Source organism: Lichenostomus cassidix, chromosome 26, assembly GCF_008360975.1.
Source record: "Lichenostomus cassidix isolate B80296 chromosome 26, HeHo_3.0, whole genome shotgun sequence".
Taxonomy (NCBI): domain Eukaryota; kingdom Metazoa; phylum Chordata; class Aves; order Passeriformes; family Meliphagidae; genus Lichenostomus; species Lichenostomus cassidix.
This window is the reverse complement of record NC_139506.1, coordinates 3,112,261-3,131,104: the sequence shown is the minus strand read 5'-3', so window position 1 is coordinate 3,131,104 and position 18,844 is coordinate 3,112,261. Positions and strand designations below refer to the sequence as shown.

Below are 18,844 nucleotides of genomic sequence, written 5' to 3'. Positions count from 1 at the left end.
CTTAGGGATTGTGAGAAAAGATAAAACAAACTTTCTTCCTTTAAACTCCCTCTCCTGCCTCCCTGAGTGACCCAGGAGATGGAAGGTCTGATCCCTCAGGTCTGACCCCTCAGGTTTGGGCTGTTTGAAGAGTGAAGCATCACCCCATCCCACACCAGGCTCTGAGAGAAGGGCTGTGATGTGGATCAGCCATGCAAGGAGCACCGGGGGACACAGCTGTGGTGTCACTTCGTGCTGGTGCCCCTTGTATGGAGATTGCTGAGACCATCCCACTCCTCAGGAATTATCGTGCTGAAGTAACCTGACCTGGTCATGAGGGAATCTCCCTCAGCCTCACAAGCAACCCCATGGCCTCTCCCCACTTTCATCCCCACCCAGGGGTTTGACAGGTGGTTTGACAACCTCAATATGCACCAAATTTGGTCTGGTTTCAAAGCAATCTGGAGTAAATTAGGGCTAGAGGGTTCAAGGGTGTTGTGCCTGAGTGTCTGGAAACACTCTGGGGATGGAGCAGACTGGGTACATTTAACTACAAGGTGACAGACTCAGAAATTTTGCAGCTTCAATAAAACTCTCAACAGCTACAGAGCATTTTTTTTTCTGTGTTAATTTAATCATACAAATATTCATTTATACATTAAGGAAAAAGCTTCCTTTATTTTCACCCCCAATGTGCTATCATAGGACTTCTCCCAGACTCAGAGAGGCAACACACCATCCCGTGCTACACATGCACTGCCCCGGCGAGCACAGACAGGCTGGGAACCACCCACGCACTCACACACGGAAAAAATTAAACACAACAGAAACCCAGACGTGGGACAGCGTGCATTTCCCACCCACACCACTGCTCTCCGACTGCACGGCTCTGCCCCAGCTCCCAAACCTTGGCGGGGTTCGAATCCAACACTCCTGAGGTGTGGGCAGAAGATTCCCACTCTCTCACCGCCTCCCGTGAAACTGCCACTTCAGGGCCAGTCCCAGGGACACCCTGCTCCAGTTTGCCAAGGCTGGGAGGTGACACTGCTTGAGCTGTGTTAGTGACAGGGCCCAAGTGGCTCTTACTTGCCACAGGGACCCACTTAGAGGCCATCAGAGATGTTCTGCATTACCCTTTTCCCTGTGGGAACTGATACAAACCGCAGTGTCACAAGGTCACCTGGGCAGAACTTAGCCAAATGCATCTCAGATCTCCCCATTAAAAGCTGGACACCTGAAGCACGAGCCATCTGAGAGCTGACTGCACCACGAAGTTCCAAGGAGATAAAACCACCTTTGGCCTCAGCAAAACAGTTTTTACTCGAAGAAAAACACAGAGCTAGAGCAACCCCTGTTTTAAACATCCTTCCAGTGCCACAGCCAGGGCCACAACCAGACCCAGTGCTCTGTGGATCCCTCAGCTGCCTGGGCAGAGCGAGATGTGAGCAGCAAGAGCTGCAGATCTCAGAGCCCTGCTGAAACATGTGACCCTTGTCACCGGGACACCACGGACTGCGAACGCGTGTGCCTTCGGAGTGGGAAAGCACATGGCTACTTGGGGCGCATGCAGGTTTTGATTTTTCAAGACAAGGGAAATTCAGCCTTAGGAGGAGCACAGGAACACGAGAGTGGCAGCCAAGGGACACGGGAGGAGCACACGTGCCTGGGAGCAGAAAGCCAGCATGGGGGTATCCGAGTGCAAGGGTCTCCCAGGTGTCTCTGCTGACACCAGGCAAAGGTCACAGCAGCAGCTCTAACTCTCAGACTCAGACCTTGATTTCCCCTCCCTTCCACTACGCAGCTGACACAAGGAGCTAATAAAGATAAGGAATCACCTTGTCACTTGGACCAAGAGCAGTCTCCAGAGGTTCAGTGCCCTCAGAAGGGGAGCAGCAGTGCTGCAGGTGTGATGTTCATACCCTCAGAGGGGCTCATGAGCCATCTGCGAGGAAAGGAGGGAATGAGGAAAGATTCCCCCTGCCCACACCACACTGTGGGGCTGCAGATGAATTCTCAGAGAGGGGCAACTAATCCAAGGTAAAATGTTGTCACAGGACAAGAACCAAACCTTCCAAGAAGCAGCACCTACAGCAGGTTCACTCCAATCCCAACACTGCTCCAGCTCCAGGGCAGAGCCAAGTGCCCACCAGAATGCAAGTGTCAGGATGTTCAAATCCTGCAGTACCACTTCTGTACAGGTAGTTTTTTATATTGTTTCTCCCAGCTAACAGATTTCTGAAGGGAGATTTTAAGCTAATGGTGATCTTTAACAACTGAACCTCTGAAATACAAACAAAATCCATCACCCAATCCTTCCTCCGTTGGACACAAGGAACTCCCACTGTCCCCACCAGGTCCATCCAAATGCACTCGGGTACCAGTCCTTGGTAGCTGCAACAAAGGATTCCCCCATTCAAAACCAGCCACGAAAACACAAGCAGCCAAGAGCAGTGAGGGCAAAGCCATGCAGTGTGCAGCTCTGACACGGGGAAAAGTATTCACTGGAAAGATCTGGAAGAAGGTAAAAGGAGCTTTGCATATTCCTGTATCTTTGGCAGATGGCTGTTCCAGCCTGGTTCGTTTGGGCAGGATGGTGCTGCTGGGCTCACTCCCTTCTGTTTGCAGGGACAGCAAAATTCAGAATAAATCCACCACAGCGCCCAAGCCCGAGCTGTCTCCCCTCACAATGCACTTCCCAGTCCAGAACGGGAAGAAAACACGCTGGAGGAACAGCAGAGCAGCCCAAACATTTTGCAATCCCTTCCCTAACATGAACCCTGAGAGCTTACTCAGAGCCTCAGCCCAGACGACAAAGGCAGAAGAAGAGGTGACAGTGGGACCCAGCTGGTGGTGCCAACTCCTGCTCTGTGCTCCAGAACACATGGATCAGCCTCTAAGCTACACCTCAGCACAGGAGAAACAAATACAAACTTATGCTCTGAAAGAGAGAAGGGAGACTCCAAATGAAAAGGACAGGATGACTGTGAAGCTTTGCAACTACCAGCAGGTGAATTATAGCTACAGAGATTCCCCTTGGCACACAGCTCCAGGCACAGCTACTGCACATCAAGAGTGAACAAAAAGGGATTTTAAACTGCTAACCACACAGGACAGCTCAGGAACTTGAATAAATCAGTTTCTTATTAACATGGGTGTGTATTTGTGTACTTCATGTACAAGGGGGAAGGGAGATGAACCCTCCATGTTATCCCAGAAGTCCCAGAGTCTCCAACTCTGGTACCAGGACCTGGCCATAGCGTGGCTCCCAACGACACGCAGGACAACTAACAGCAACACCCAAACCAAAAGGAAAAGAAGAAATAAAAGGATTAAAAAGTTGGTAACTGAAACCAGCAGATGCTGTTAAAAACACAGTGCTGGGTGCAGACCCAACCTGGCATTAAAAAAGTCTGACAGAAGCAGTCCCTGCACAAACCCCAGCGGGTGCCGAGCCAGTCCCGTTCGGCAGCAAACCAGGACATTCTGGGAAAATGCACGCTGTCCCTTAGGAAAAAAAAAATATGAACAAGAAACAAACAGAAATTAAACATTTGCTCAAACTACAACCGCTCTGTAGGCAAAATATTCTTTCTTTTTAAAGATGGCTTTTAAATTTTCATTTTTAAACTTCTTTTTAAGCTACCTAATTACGTGTGAAGATGATTTCTAAAAACCCATAGTGTTGGTGTCTCTTCTTCCTCATAGCATTTACACCACTCTGAAATCCAGCAGTCACACATGCATACTCAGGTTTTGGATTTTCCTCTGGAAACAGCTAGTCTTAAGTTACTGGGCTTTTGTTTTTTCTTCTTTATCCAGAACACGGAGGCAGAGAAGGGGGGTCCACGCTGTGTCTGTCTGCCACATGAATCCCCCTCCCTTCCCCCAAAAGTCAGCTTTTTCTTAAATTCTCCTCTTGTCGATACCCGTTTTGTGTTTTTGTGTTTTAAGACTGTCCGAAGTGATAAGGACCGTGGAAACCCTGAAAGAAAGTTGGAGACATAATCAATTTTCAACAGGCAAGAAACAAAATGCTCAATGCTCAGCTCTGAAGAGTGCCCAGCTCAGCCCAGGGCTTCCCACCAACCCCACTGTGGCTCCAAGAACATCCTAAACCACAGATTCCAGGGCTGGTTTCCCTAGAGAGGGCAGATGCCACCACTTACCTCTGTCAGGTGTTTTTTAGGCCAAGGCCACAAAATAACTTATGTTTTCTATACCAGAATCCCCTACAGATGCTACAACACCTGCAGGCTCAGCCCCTGCAGCCTCCCCAGTCTGTCCCAGAGACATGGGGCTGTAACTGGGTAAGAGGCTGTATCAGAAAAAAAAAAAACCCAGAAAAAAAAATCCACGTTCCCACAAGTGCCATTTATGCCCTCTCAGGGTAACAATACACATTTGCCTCCAGTGAAATCACCCAGAGCAAAACCAAAACCCCCAAAATGCTTCCTACAGAATCCATTTCCCTCCTTTACATCCTGAAGTGAGTCACCTAAATGTCAGATCTAGTCACAGGTCTCAAATTAACAGGAACTCCTTTTGTAACTTCTATTGTCTGGATCAGCTATCTGGGGTTTCATGAGGAAGCAAAAGAAAGACCCACAGGGAGCGAGAGATGCCCCAGCTCTTAGGGAGATGAAATTTGTCACTGATGAAGGTACAACCCCCACAACAAAACCCAGACACACACTGAGGTCAGCAGGGAGATGAGGGAGAAAAAATTATCTTATGGCAGAGTCGGAAGACCATTATGCAAATGATTCTAAACACAGTCTAGCTCTTCCCAGCAGCACTTTCTGGGTAAGGCAGTGAGAGCCCAAACAGCCAAAACCATTCCTGCTCTGGCTGAACAGGAAGCTCTGGCCTCAGTTTTTACCACTCTGCCTTTAACTGGGAAAACTCCCTAGGAAATACCATTTCCTGCATGCTCTACAACTTCAAAACCCCCTCACTGCAGGAGCCAGGGCCATGGAGCCATGAGTCAGAACAGGGATTGTACAGAGAATCTACGTCACTGGCAAACCCCAGGCTGGAGAGCTCTGCTGCAGATTTGACTAGGAAGGAAGTGCCATGAACAGTCTATAATCTTGCTACAGCTGGAGAGAAGAAGTTCATTCTTTGGGGTATATCAGGTGGCAAATACAAGCAAATGGTAAAATGAAGCAGCTCTCAGCAGCTCTCAGAATCCAACCAAGAGGAGGATCAGCAGACAATTAACCAGGACATCTCCTGAACTGCGTGGGATGTATGAAAGACTGGGAACGTGGAAATTGCTGTTTGCAGACAGAAATACATGCAAGTGATGGAAAAACAAACACGCTTCTACCCCAGGAATATGCTGCAGTGCCAGTTTGTAAAGCTTTTCAGAAGAGAACAGCCAGCAGATTCCAGCATGACAGTTCACCTCAGGAAGGAGATGCTCCCATCAAAATCCAATTACTGAGATATCTAACATTTCCAAAAATACAGTCGCTGAGATAGGGGGAAAAGGAGAAGCAGGAGAGAAACATTAAGATGGCGTGAACAGGTGCACAAAAAAAGGACACAGGAGAGCAATGTATAAACAGGATCCCAAGCAGTCTCACCTCACAGGGATTAAGCCATTGTATTTAGCACTCTGCAGAAGGAAAACAGGATTTGCTGCCGATTACCTGTACAGACACATTTGCCAGAATTTGCTTCATCTTTGAGCTACCTGCACACAAGGCTTTGTTTGAGGCACTGCCTGGTGAGCTCTGGAGGGGTTTAACCATCCCCTGCTCCTCTGCTGGGGGCACACCTTACCCCGTGTCACCTCACAGGGAATGCCAGAGGCAAAACCACCTTGCTTGCTTTAATTTGGGGGTTTCCCAAGCATCTCCCCGTGGTGTGAGGAACTGCCAGTCACCCTCAGTCTGACATCAGAGCAGCTCATTATTGATTTGGATGCAGAGGCTCTGTGAAGTCACCATGAGCTGGTTTGCAGGGAAACCCTCTGGATCTCCACATACTGGTTTCTGGAGCATCTAATTTAAGGCTATGCAATTATGCTAACCACGTCAATTAAACCCAAAATTTAGTTCAGCACAAGAGATTCCTCAGCATGTACAGCTCTGCACCACCTGCCACCCTGCACTGGATACCTCACAGCCTGGAATGAGCTTCCCTGGCAATGCCAAAGCAGTCCCCACAACGACCATGGTCAGCTCCTCCTGACACAAGGAATTTCATCATGGAAAAGCCCCAAATCTTTGCTTTTGGGATTGCCACTCTTCACTGCATTTCACCTACCCGAGGTTCACTACTGGACATGAGAACGTAGCAAAACTGAACCCTACTTGTCTCTTTAGGCTGAGTGAGAGCTGCTTTAGTGCAGACCCTGTGCAGGTGACACCCCCTCCCCTGTCCCATGACATTAATTTATCCTGCACAATGTAAGGGTTTCATACCAGAAAATTCCAGCTACTGCTGCAATGCAAATACCAAACCCCTATATGACATTTTCAAGCCTAATTATCCCCTCTATGCAACATTTTACATCACAAACATGCAAAAATAATTCTGCAGACAATTGCAGTTTTTCCAAGTTGCTCCAATGGAAGGATTATTCCCACTATTTTTGGTGCATTCCCATCTATTCTCCAAGTGGGATCACTGTCTTTACGAAAAGCTCAGCTGCAGCTTTGCAAATTCACTTTCAGTTCTTCCAGAATGTTCCCCAGAAGTAACTGCTCACTTGCTGGTGGGAGCACTGGCTCTTCACACAGATCAGTGTGTGAGAACTGTGATTTTCCAATGCAAAGACTCTGCATGACAACTACTGGTACAAATTATCATGACTCGTGCTTCTAGAAGGGAAGTGAGACATTTTGGGAAGTTAAAACCCCTTTTGAATACTGAGCTCTGTAAACGGAGGCACCTGTGCTGGGAACAAAGTGAGGATTAAGGGAATCTTTCATAAACCATCACACACAGGCTTTCAGACAGCTTTTTATTTCACCTCTGTGACTGAGTCACCACCAATGCAGGTACACTTCCAGGGACAAGAGGTGGATGCACAGCAATACAGGAGTCCCCCAGTGGACACTGACAGTGGCCCAATCCCACACTGCCCGTCCCCATCCCCTCAGGCCGCTCCTACCCCACGCTGCTCCAACCTCGCTTACGTAAACTGAGCACAAACAGAGAACAAAGCATCCAGCACTTGTGTTTTATTCCATGCATGCTGTGCAAACATGGCGTGGCCAGGAGACCACCAGGAAGTTCAGGACCTTCTGGGAGCAGGCACTGGCAGGGCTGGTTCAGGTGCCCACGGGTGAGGAGGCGACAGGGAGGTACCTGATTGAGTTCCCATGCACAAATCCCTGACATGCTGCTGGGCCAGGATAAACAACTGGGAAACTCTGCTGGGCTGCACTGGAGCAAAGTGGGGCTAAAATCAGATTATCTGGTACTTCCTACAGACCAGAAGGACGTGGATTTCATGGATGAGCTGACACGCAGCACGCAAAGCACCAATCTCTCACCAGAGAGGCAAACCAGCTCATGCCAGCCCAGCCCAGGCTGCAGTGCTGTGGGAGCAGCCATGGGAGCTCCAAGCCCAATATTCTCCCACTGTGTCTAAATGGATGTAATCCTGGGGTGACCAGCCCAGAGTGAAGCCCAGACACCAGGATGGAAGGAGCTTCTCTCCTCTACGGATGCAAACGTTTCTGGGGCATCATCCTCATGCACAAAGACAGTTTGATGCCCAGTTTCCAGTAAAAGCATTTCTGTCTAAAGTTTACAGAGGTACTCCAGAAATCTGCAAAGTGGTGGCCCTGGTTTGGGAGAAGCACGGCTCTAGAAGCAGCAACAACATTTAAACTTGGAGAGGGAAAGCCAGCTAAAGGCTCCAAGGACACAGGGTTGGTTTCCCCTCAGGTACAGAAAGCTGCCAAGTAGCTCAGCTCCACACAGAATGGAGGGAGATGGGGAGCATAAACACAGCAGGAAAAAAGGGAGTTCAGATTTTAAAGCTGTTAACTCCAAATATGTTTCCATTTCACTAGGCTTTGAAGAGCTGCACAAGCAAGGACAAGGACAGGCAGGCACCATTTGCCCAGTGCCCTGTCTGGGCAAATCTTTGCAGAATCACAACTTCCACGTGCAGTTTTCTGCATGACAGAGAGAGCAGCAATTCCTCAGTTCACCTGGGCAGCAGGTTTAGATACAGATCTATGGATTTTACACAGAGATGTTAAGTACAATCTAAGTGTCAGGATATGGCTATTCACTTCTGATCTTCCCAGACATGGGAAAACCTGTAAGTTTCTTTCCTCAGTTAAGCAATTAAACTCTAATTCCCAGGCACTGTAAGACTGGATCCTTGGCTTTTAATGGAAAAGCCAGTCAGAAGAGAGCAGCAGTGACCGTGCAGGGTTGCTATGAAACAGGAGTAAATAGGAGGAAGCTGTATCAGCCTCAGATCTCTGTAGAATCCAGAAAAAGCGATTGCCAGAGAATAAAATATCTGTGCATGGGGATTTCTGGGCATCCTATTCTGCACTTAGGCACATCTTTACAGCTAAGAACATGCAAAAATTCCACTGGGAACAGATTTAACAACAACATGCTTCAAGCAAAGTCCTGACAGGCTCTGGCCTGTGGTGTGTGTGGAAGGTGGGCAGGGGGCCCCAAGGAGGTGGGTGCCATAGCAGGAATAAAGAGCACACAGTTTGTTCCAACCATGCCACAGGTTTCATCTTATCCGCTTACAGGGAACTCTGTGTCTGGTTTTGTTTGTTTTTCCCTAGGAAAGCTTGTTCCACTGAGCAGGGTACCCAAACCACACACACTCTGCTGCTGTATAAAAGCATTCTGTATGTTTCCAGGTGTGAAAGGCTGCTGTACTTGTCTAACCCAGCAGCAGATGGCACGTCGGCGTTGCCACAATCCTGACTCCAATGGGGAGTTCTAGAGGACAAGTCACACCTGCTCAGTGCACCAGAGGGAGAACTAATTCCGACAAGGTCTGGCAGCTTCGAGTATGTTTTACACCTGCAGATGCCAGAAACTGCTCATTTTATCTCAAAGATTTCATGGTCTCATGCACTGCATGACTGGGTGTCCCCAGTGCCTCTCAGCACAGGAAGCCTCCACAGTCACCTGAGAAATATTTAAGGGCTTATTTTACTTCTAAATACAGAACACAGGCTCTTCTCAACACTTTAACTAAACCTGAACCATCCCCTTCTCTCACCAAATGGCTTGTCAAACATGACTGGGGATTCCCTCCATCTCCCAGCTCCATGAAAGGAGACAAGAACATCAGCGCTCCTGCCTAAGACAAATAAAATCCAGGAATTCTGGAGTCTGTGCCACTGCCTAACCAACCCACAGCGCTCTTTTGTCTGCTCCAGAACCTGAAATAAAGCCTTTCACATCGATATTCAATCACAAGACAGCAACTGCCAGTGCAGTAGTTTCCCTTCTCCTCTGCAGCAGCCGAGTACAGGTCAGATCCCCTGGGGGCATGGAGAAGATGGGCCAGGTAGAGCTTTTCCCAACAGGTACTGGAGCTCCATCTGTTCCTCAGGTGATTCAATACTCCTGACATCACCTCTAATAACCCCTCCTCTGTTCCAGCAGCATCCCCAGATGGGGACACCATGCACACCAAGGGAAAAAGCCAAACAAAACTGGATCTTCTTTTCCAGAGGCCTGGCCAGGGAATGGGGGGAATGTTCACCTGCCATTTCAAACCAGACCAAGTGGCTGGGATGTCCAACTCCCTCAAACTTGTTTACTAGAGAACCAGTACTGTACCAATATGAATACTGGGTCTGTGGCAGAAAGCTTCCTGCCCCAGGCAGGATGGGCAAGGCTGGAACAGGACTCAGATCTTCAGATCTACCAGAACAGCCTCCAAAGGAGAAGATAATTTGTTTTAGTACGTCACAAATAAAAAAAAAAAAAAACTGCAGTAGAGACAAAAACACCCAAAAATCAAGTAGCTTTTCCATATCTCCCACCCCCAGCCAAAAAGGACCACAAAGTTGTCCTTTCTGAAGCAAACAAACAAAATGTCTGCTTTAATCTTGGATAATCCACCTCAAATCCACCCAAGAATATTCTGTAAATACAAAAAGAAACAACCCCAAAACAAAACAATAGAAAAGAACAGGAGGAAAGGTCATCTGCCCTATGTTTGGGGTTAGATTATAACCACCCTCCTTTCCTCAGAGCATGGAGCTCTGGGTTACCAGCTAAACCAGCTCACTTCAGCCTAGTGACACCTCTCAGGTGGTGCTTCACTCCCCTGTTGGCTTCTCTCCCATAGCACAGCTGCTCCTTGCCACAGGCTCTGGATCCTCACACCCACATTCTCTGAAGTCAGTCCCAGCCCAGCCCCTGGGGGAGCACCATGACCCCACCACACCGCCACTAAAGCAGCGACTTTCAGCACTGCTAATTCAGGTGGTGTTTCACTGACAGGTGAAGCAGTGCCCAAGCCATCCACTCCACTGTGATGAGCAGAGCCTGGCAGCAGGAGCCAGCCCAGTGATGGTGTTTGGGAGCACTAGGGGATGGCAGTCAGGCTCACCCCGTGCATGCCAACCCTAAAAAATGCACAGCCCTGGGGCAAAGGTCACTAAAACAAGATCCACTGGCACAGGACAGGCAGGTCATCCAGGGAGGAACTAAAGTGCTGTAGGTGAACTAACATTAGGGCTTTATTAAGTCATTCAGCAACCAAGTGTTATTGTCCTACACAGCCTGCTCAAAATACAGTAAAGCATTTTTAAAGGATTTTAAAAATCAAACTAGTTTGACATACGACAGTACACACCTACACATACTGCTGCATTAACAGGTGGATTCTGAATTGTAAATAATCCTGCAATTCATTTTTCACACACAAGCAAATAAAAACAGTCAAAATATCACTCAGACTCATATAGCATCCACCAAGCAAGCTTTTGAAAGAGATTTAAAGTAAAGATAATTTAAAAGTCACCTACAATTATGAACAAGACAAGGACACAGACAGGAACAGTCCTTTGATTGACTGTTCCTGCAGGCAGCTTCTGGGATCAAATGGTGAGCTCTGTAGTCTCCCCACACCAGCTAAAAAGAAATTATCTGGCTAATCTGAAGTTTGAGGGTGTGGTTATTTGTTCTCTGTTCAAAATTATGTCAAACTCAGGACACATCTAGAGAGATATTTTGACTTATTTGCACACGCAACCGGAGCAAGCTCCGGCCACTTGCGGTTACAGCACCCAAACAAGGTTATATAAATTTTAAGAAGGACTTGAAGCAAAAACAAAAAGGTGGATCTGGTAGAGTCTATCAGAGGCAAAAAATATTTTAATATAACATGAGGAGTTGGCAGAGTCAGACAGTCAAATTCAGAACCTTCCTTAGCAGGTCTGGCAGAAGCAGAAGGAAAGGGCTTTGCAGTTTGGAAGGAAGAGCAATTACACACCTGCCAGGCTCCTCCCCTACCCATTCTCCTGCTCGCCCAGGGCACCTACCTTACTGTACGTCACTACCGACAAGTTGTTCGAGTGACTGCTGGGGGAGAGATTTACAGAGTTTTGTGACAGTCCATTCTGATCTTGTTCGATTTGGTCAGGAGCAGGCCCCCATGTGTTTTTGCTGATTGTGCCTAGCTCGGAACCCCCAGGGTCTTTTAGGTTGTTTTCATCTGGTTGCCTGTTCTTCTGTGGAGAGGCGAACGGGTTAAAGTTTCCTTCTACCTTGCGATGCGGCTGCGTGTTGAACTCTGTTTCAAAGGATGACAGCTGCTGTGTGACACCCAGAAGTCCTCCAACTTCCACGCTGAGGATCACCCAGATGACATCTGTGGAAAGACATGTTTGGGGTGTCACTAGATGGCAGTTTACAAAGAAGGGGCAGGAGCAAAACAGAACATTAATTCCATCCTTTATACCAGCAAGAAAAAGACTTATTGCTTAAAGCACATTTTTAAGAAGTTTTAACAGTACTGGTTCCAGTGCCCCCAGTTTAACAGGGCTGGGATCAGCAATTTGAATTTTAGGAGCCAATTAAGAACAGTGGAATTTTACCTTAGCAGCACACGACTTGCTTAGGGAACTCTGAACTCTGCCAGAGCTGGGACCCCCAGGTACACATCATTAATCCCCCGTGCACACCCTCCCTCACTGAAAACGGTACACACACCCCCACTGACCCATGCATACACATACCACTGATCCTTGTACACACACAGTGTGACCACCCCTGTACACACACACCACCACACAGTGTGACCATCCCTGCACAGTGTGACCACCCCTGTACACACACACCACCACACAGTGTGACCACCCCTGTACACTACCCCCCTCCCACTGTCACCCCCTCCCCGCAATAAACGTCGCCCCCACCGCGGCCCGGGAGTGGCCCCGCAGCGCCCTCTGCCGCCCTCCCGCGGCCCTGCGGCTCCGGTGCCGCCCCGGCTTGGCCCCGGCGCAGGATGGGATCCCCGGGACCGCCGGGCCGGACCTCGGGCCAGCCGACACCAAACCCACGAGCTCGGCTGCAGGGCAAGAGGCCCTCGGACTCGGAGCTTGGTGGACAAAGAGGTTTAATCTTCAGGTTGTGTTCTGGCAAAAGTGGCAACTTCTGGCAACGCTGGGACACCTCCACAAACCCTCGGCTTTATGAGCACGCAGGACCAGAAACGAAAGCTGAACAGGCTGTCCCACCTGCATGAGAATGTCATCCCTGTCCATCCCTCAGGGACACACTGTGTCCCCTGCAGACACGGCAGTGACAGTACTGGCAGCAGCCCCCTCCTCTGGGCACTGGTATTTTTGCCTCCATGCGCCAACACCTCTCACTCAAACCTGAAACTTGGGATACTCCCAACCGCCGAGACACAAAGATGTTTAGTGTAAACTAAAGCTGGCAAAAAAGGTGGGCTGCACTGAAGGCAGATGTTGGAGGCCCATGCTGAAGCACCAGGCAAAATAGCTATATGTGTTCTTTAAACTGAGAAATGGCTCACAGAGGATGCACTAAATCACTGCACTAAACCCTGGACATTACTTCTCAAATGAGGTTTTCACTACTGTTTTATGCTCATATGCAGTTCACAGTGTTAAAGCAATAGAAAACTGGGAAAGAATTCTGACAAGGACTGACTGGGAAAGAGCCTCCAGGAGAGCTATGCACATCCCTTTGTTTTCCAGAGTTTTATGTAATCTGTAATTTGTTCCAGGGCTTAGAAAACACTGACCAAGACAACAAAGCAGCAGCTCCCTTGATGTTTTCCTCCACTCTGTGTTCTATATTTAGGCCCGGGGCTGGCAGACCTCTGCCCTCCAGCTCTGTTATCGGAGCACAGCACAGGGGCCACCAATGTCCCTGCTGTCCCCAGAGGGAATGCAGGCTGGGAAAGGGGCTGCTCACCTCCGTAGTAGAGTCCCGTGGCAGTGCACATCCGCCACTGTCCCTGATACATTCCGGCGGTGCTGGGGCTGCACATCTGCACGCTGACATCGGCCATCTCCTGCGGCTCCAGGGACCTCACCATCACCATGTTCACGTGGCCAAACTGGTCTCCACCGACATACTTCAGGCAAACCCCTGGGGGCCACGCCTCCGTCCCTGGGATTAGACAGGAGAGGGAATTACTAACAGAGCACCAGGAAAAGCTTTGTCTGTTTGTGTAAGACTGGATGAAACATGCTTGTTAAAACAGTTGTGCAATTGTTGGATGGTCAAAGGAAACCAAGATACACAGGACATAGCAGCAGTGGATGCTGAGGAAGCCTGGTTTTCAGAGCAGGCTTAACTGGTGCATTTAGGGACCAGCAGAAGAATTGATATTTCTATTTGAGTAATCTCTGGGTCTTTGTTACACAAAAAAATTTTCAAAGTCACAGTGTAACAGCTGCAAAAAAACAAACAAACAAACAAAACCTAACCTATACACACCTCCCCTTCCCCAGGGCCAGAGGCAGACACAAGGGCAGGGCTGCGTGTGTGACCCCATTTCTACCTCCCTGCATGAAGCATTGAGCCATGCTACATCAAATACCTGTTATTTATACAAAGTGCTGGCAACACGTCCTTTCAGGGATTCATTTCTTTCTAAGCCTGTTAGGAATCTCAAGAGAAACTCATAGCTTGAGCTGTAACTGAAGTGCCAGCACAATTTCCTAAATGGATTTATTTCTCTCCTTGCACCAACCCTTTTCTCGGGCTTGTGCAAGGGTGGGAAGGGTTGTGAACACAATTTATCTGTGGAGATCCATGTTTAGACTGCAGACATTGGGACTGACAGCGTGATCTGGCAATCAGAGAGACAGAAAACAGCTCCTGTGTGCAAGCACAGCTGCCAAAGATAACAAGTGCTGGGGCAGACAGAAAGAAAAAGTGCTTCTGAGACTCATGAAATATCAATTTAGCACAATTTTCTTTTGCTTCTTCCCCAGTCATGTGATGAGACTAAGCCAACGACTGAGAATACCTCCTGCTCAGCTGAGGCTGACGGAAATGGCTACGGAAAGCCTGAACCACCATGAAGCTTGGAACTGCTCCGTCTGGTCCGAGGCGAGCGCGCCGGAGGCTGCCCTGACCTCACATTACCTCAAGGAGCATCCTTTGCAACAGCTTGCCTGCTAATTTAATCCCTGTGAATACTCCAGTGAAGACATGGCAAGGACTGGTTTTCTTGTGAAGTCCTTGCTTGTGGAATTCACAACCTCACGGGGAGAGCAGGAGTGCAGCGGGATGTTCAGCATGGGGGATGTAGCAGTACAGCTGGAAAGGTGCTGAGAGAGCAGGGCTCTGAAACAGGAGCTGGTTGTCTGGCTGACCTCAGCCTGAGGCGTGGGGCACTTGAGCATGAAGTCTCATCTGCAGAGGTTGGCAGCCCAGCAACATGGTTTAGTTTAAATTATTTATGTGATTTTTATCGGGTTTAATGGCTTTAGGCTTGCAAGGTGCCTAGAACGCTGCAACTGATAAGCCTCATAAAACGAAATTATGATTATGTCATTCTATTTCAGTACACTCATCTCTCAGGAGATGATAAATAGCAGAGAGTGTCCTGCAGAGCCAGCAGCAGCTGGGGGCAGAGTGGGGAGAGGAAGCCAGGCTGTTAAATCCTGGTGCTCTTTCAGCAATGGTTCTACTACACAAACTGCTCTTTTGGCAGACAAGGCAGCACCATCCTGCAGGTACCAGAGCAGGGCATTGTTTTTTACTGACACATACGAGAACCTGAGTGAACTGAGCTCACAGCTCACACGCCTCAAACTGACAATCTCTGAGCTCTGCCTGTCACACTCATCAGACCTGCAACGCTCCAGTGACACATGCCTCAGGTATTTTGTGTTCTAGAACTGAAGTCATTTAATCAAGGACTCCTGTAGAGCTGTTAAAAACCTTGGCGCTGCTTCAGTTATCTGCCGAACAAGTAGATATTATCTGGAAACACTACAGCCCTTTGATACTATACCTTAATTTAACTTAAGAATGGTTTTTAAATGCTGCAGTCCTCCTCACACTGCACAGTCATAACCAGCATGTGAAGCTGCACTTCACTACCCCTCAGCAGAGTGGCTGAACCAAGCCCTGGCCTCCAGCACTACCGTTAGGGCATGGATGGATAGTTTCACAAGCCAGGTTTTAACCACACAGAAGCCAAAACAAATGTCAGCCTCACCAGGAAACCCTAAATCAAGATGAGCTCCTGTCCCTCATTTTAGAAGCCCCAGGATTTCAGAAGGTGAAACATTTCAAGCACAATGAAACATCTCCTGAACTAGGATGCCAAATAAAGGCTGAATTTGCATCCAGGCAAGGGCACACCAGAGGAACAGGGAAGGGAGGAGTCGGAAGGGCCTGAGATAGAAGTGTAGTCATAACACACATAAACGGAGGTACTAAGAGTGGAGAAACAAGACCTGTCACACTAGATTTGTAGTACCTGTGTTTGGGACAGTTATAAAAAAATTGCCAGTGAACTTTTCACAGAACTGGAGTTTAGGCAAGTTCCATGTGTCACCCTTTCTTTGTACTTTCAAACAAAAGAAGGCAGAAAAAGTACACTGAAATATTGAACCCTTCCTCTAGAACACATTCTCTATAAATCAGTGTTATTAAACATCTCCCCATATCCTGATGAAATACTCAAAGATTTTTTGTGCAGTTTTAGTCTCTGCCATACTTGGATATTCAGCCCAAGTACTGCAGTTATTCAGAAGTAGAAAAACTGAGAGCTGAACCTGACTCGCTGATGACTCCCAACATCACACCTCAGTGTGGGATTGTTCTCCCTCACACCAGTACAAGCAGGTCAGTTAAATTCAGACACACAGTTTTAAATCTTCATGCAACATCCTATCACTTCACTGCTTGAGCACAAGGGAATCCTTCACATCCATGGATCTCATTTTCCTCTGACTGCATCCCAGGAGATCAAGCACTGGGAATGCACTTTGCCTGGCCTCACTTCCTGGATCCCAGTCACTGCTTTGACTTACTTCAAATTGGAATGTGGTCACTCCAGCCCTGCATCCTCTCAGAACATGAAAAGGCAATTCTGCCAGAAGTGGACCTGCCACATGACCCTTGTGTCACTGCCTCGTTTGTCTATAAGTTTCCTAGAGTTTGTTTGTGTGGTGGCACGAGGAACAAGACTGATGACCTGACTGAGCTGCACATCCTGTCACAAAATGTTTGTGCCAACCCAAGAAGAGGAACTTGCATGGGCTGGCAGCACCTCAGGGTGGCTCCAGCCCAGGTGAATGCATGTGAGCCTCCTGCCTCCAGCCAGCATCCCTCCCACTGGATCCCAGCACCTGCTGTGTGGGGTTTTCTGCAGTCCAAAGGCCTCACCTGTGTTCTGTATCCTCCACGTTTTTGTAAACTGGGTATCAGGAGGGATGGACTCTCCTTCACCTATGGTGACATCTTCCACAAATGACATGGAGGGGACATTGATATTTGGACTCTCGAAATCATAGTAGGCTCCGATGGCAGCTTGTAGATTCCTGGAAAGGAAGAAAGCACATTACAACCTGAAGTACAGGTGGATCAGGCCGTTTGCACAGGTGCCCATGTGTCATCCCAAACAGTTCAGCAAAAATGTCCAGACTGTAATAGCTCTGCTGCTCATGTGTTTTTTAAAGCTTTTGTGTCTATTGCATGTGGATTCTCCAAGATAACAGAGCTCAAAATACAGTATTTTTTCTTGCCAGGGACACTGGTTTAGATCACTTTTCTACTCTGCTTCTGTTTTCCCTGGAAATCTTGGAACTTACAAGTCTTGGAGACCTCTACTCCAATAGCTCTCTATGAAACTTGCTGAACAGTTCAGGAGACACTAAGAGAAGAGCTATGCCACAGGAGGCAAACATGGGGCAGTTTCTTCACACCAGCTTTGTTACCTCACCTAATTTCAAAAGGAAAAAACCTCTCAATTTTATTTTGGCACACAAGGTCCAAAAGGAGCACAAGACGAACAAAACATGAAGAACGCTCTTCTGATAACTCTCAGGGCCAAAGGGCACTGGCAACTACTCCAGCCTTGCTGTTTTTGAAACACAACATCAGGTACAACCTGTTTATTCATCAATAAAGCGCCTGCTCAGCCCTGGGTAGTCACAACTCACAGGAACTTACAAACCACCTGAGTCAAAAGTTCTCACTGAATAAAGATAAATGACAGTGCAAGCCTGTGATATACTAAGGACATTCAGAAAACCACAATGCTATTGATTCCTGAGCTACGGTGTAGCTACAACTCATGATAATTAATGTGAGAAGAGGAACAGTCAGGCAGGAAGAGGATTCATGAGCCTTAGCTCAGTTCCACGATATACTATTAAGTCATTACGTAAGTGTTTGGCAAGTCATGTAATTCCTCTGTTTATACACGTCTGAGAGGTTGTGGCCCTAATTTACATGTTGTGAGTGGGTGCTGTGAGAATAGAGATGAGTAAAATCTCTCCAAACCCAATGGGCACAACAACTGTTTTCTTATTCACGATTACAGAAATCTGTGTTGCTTTTTTGAGCAGGATAGAAAAAAAAAAAACCAAACCAAGACTTCACAAACTGGGAAGCACCATCTAAACCAAAGCCCTGCAGAAGCTGCTCTGTGTGGGCACAGTGACATATTGAGGGGCTGAACAGGGGTGGGGTGTCATGTGTCCGAGTCAGAGAGCCAAGGTGAAAGCAAGAGAAACATTTGCAGCGTGACCCTGAGCAAGAGCAAACACAGGGCTTGTGGGGCTGCTTGCCAGCTGGAAAGAGGCTTGAAACAGTGAGTAAAGAAACTCTGCCTCCTGTTCAATTCCTGCAGTGTTCATGGCAAAAAAAATATTCAAATCGGACATTCTGGATAAAATCCAAACTGCACGGGAGCAGTGTCACTTTCTCCTCACAGAAAACTCAGGGGACTCAAAATGCAGCACCAGACAGGGGGCAACAGCAGGGGGTAGAGCCACTCTGGAAGCATTTCAAGAGGACCCAAAGAGCCTCATCAGTTTGGCAATCAATCCATCCATCACAGCGCCAGCAGATAATCGCTGTGTGAGTCACAGGAGTTCCTGACATTCTGCTAAGGAGGCACTGGAGGAATGTCCTGCACAACATGGCCACGGGGATCAATCAGCAATTCAGCAACGCCAGCCTCACAGCCAGACCTTTGCCATCTGTGCCGAGCGGACTTTGGTCTAACACAGGAGCCACCGGGTCCCATGCTGTGGCCAGAACTCCGAATTCCAGAGCAGAAACCATTATTCAGCCTGAGGCGTTTTCTGCTTAGGAGTGTCAGGGCTCTATTTAATCCCGCCAGCTCAGTCAAATGCTGCAGGAAGGGGCCATGTCACATTAGCCAGTAAACAGAGACAAATGC

At 48.1% G+C, this 18,844-nt stretch overlaps 1 protein-coding gene across 4 annotated transcripts in view; it reads right to left on the bottom strand.

The window, feature by feature from the left end:
- Positions 1–591: 591 nt before the first annotated feature.
- The window catches only part of ILRUN (inflammation and lipid regulator with UBA-like and NBR1-like domains), a 28,247-nt gene continuing 9,994 nt past the window's right edge, over positions 592–18,844 (bottom strand). Inside the window, exons 2-6 of one of the 4 annotated variants that reach the window (XR_014856621.1) lie at positions 16,822–16,976; positions 13,384–13,581; positions 5,767–11,809; positions 5,568–5,633; positions 592–3,961 (exon numbers count right to left, since the gene is read on the bottom strand). Coding sequence is in view for 1 of the 4 variants with exons in the window: in XM_085083110.1 (XP_084939236.1) it covers positions 3,926–3,961; positions 11,481–11,809; positions 13,384–13,581; positions 16,822–16,976 (718 nt within the window). In the remaining 3 variants the exon portion in view is untranslated. Of the gene's footprint in view, positions 3,962–5,567; positions 11,810–13,383; positions 13,582–16,821; positions 16,977–18,844 lie in introns of all 4 variants that reach the window. The other 3 variants (XR_014856620.1, XR_014856619.1, XM_085083110.1) reach the window with 3 other exon arrangements.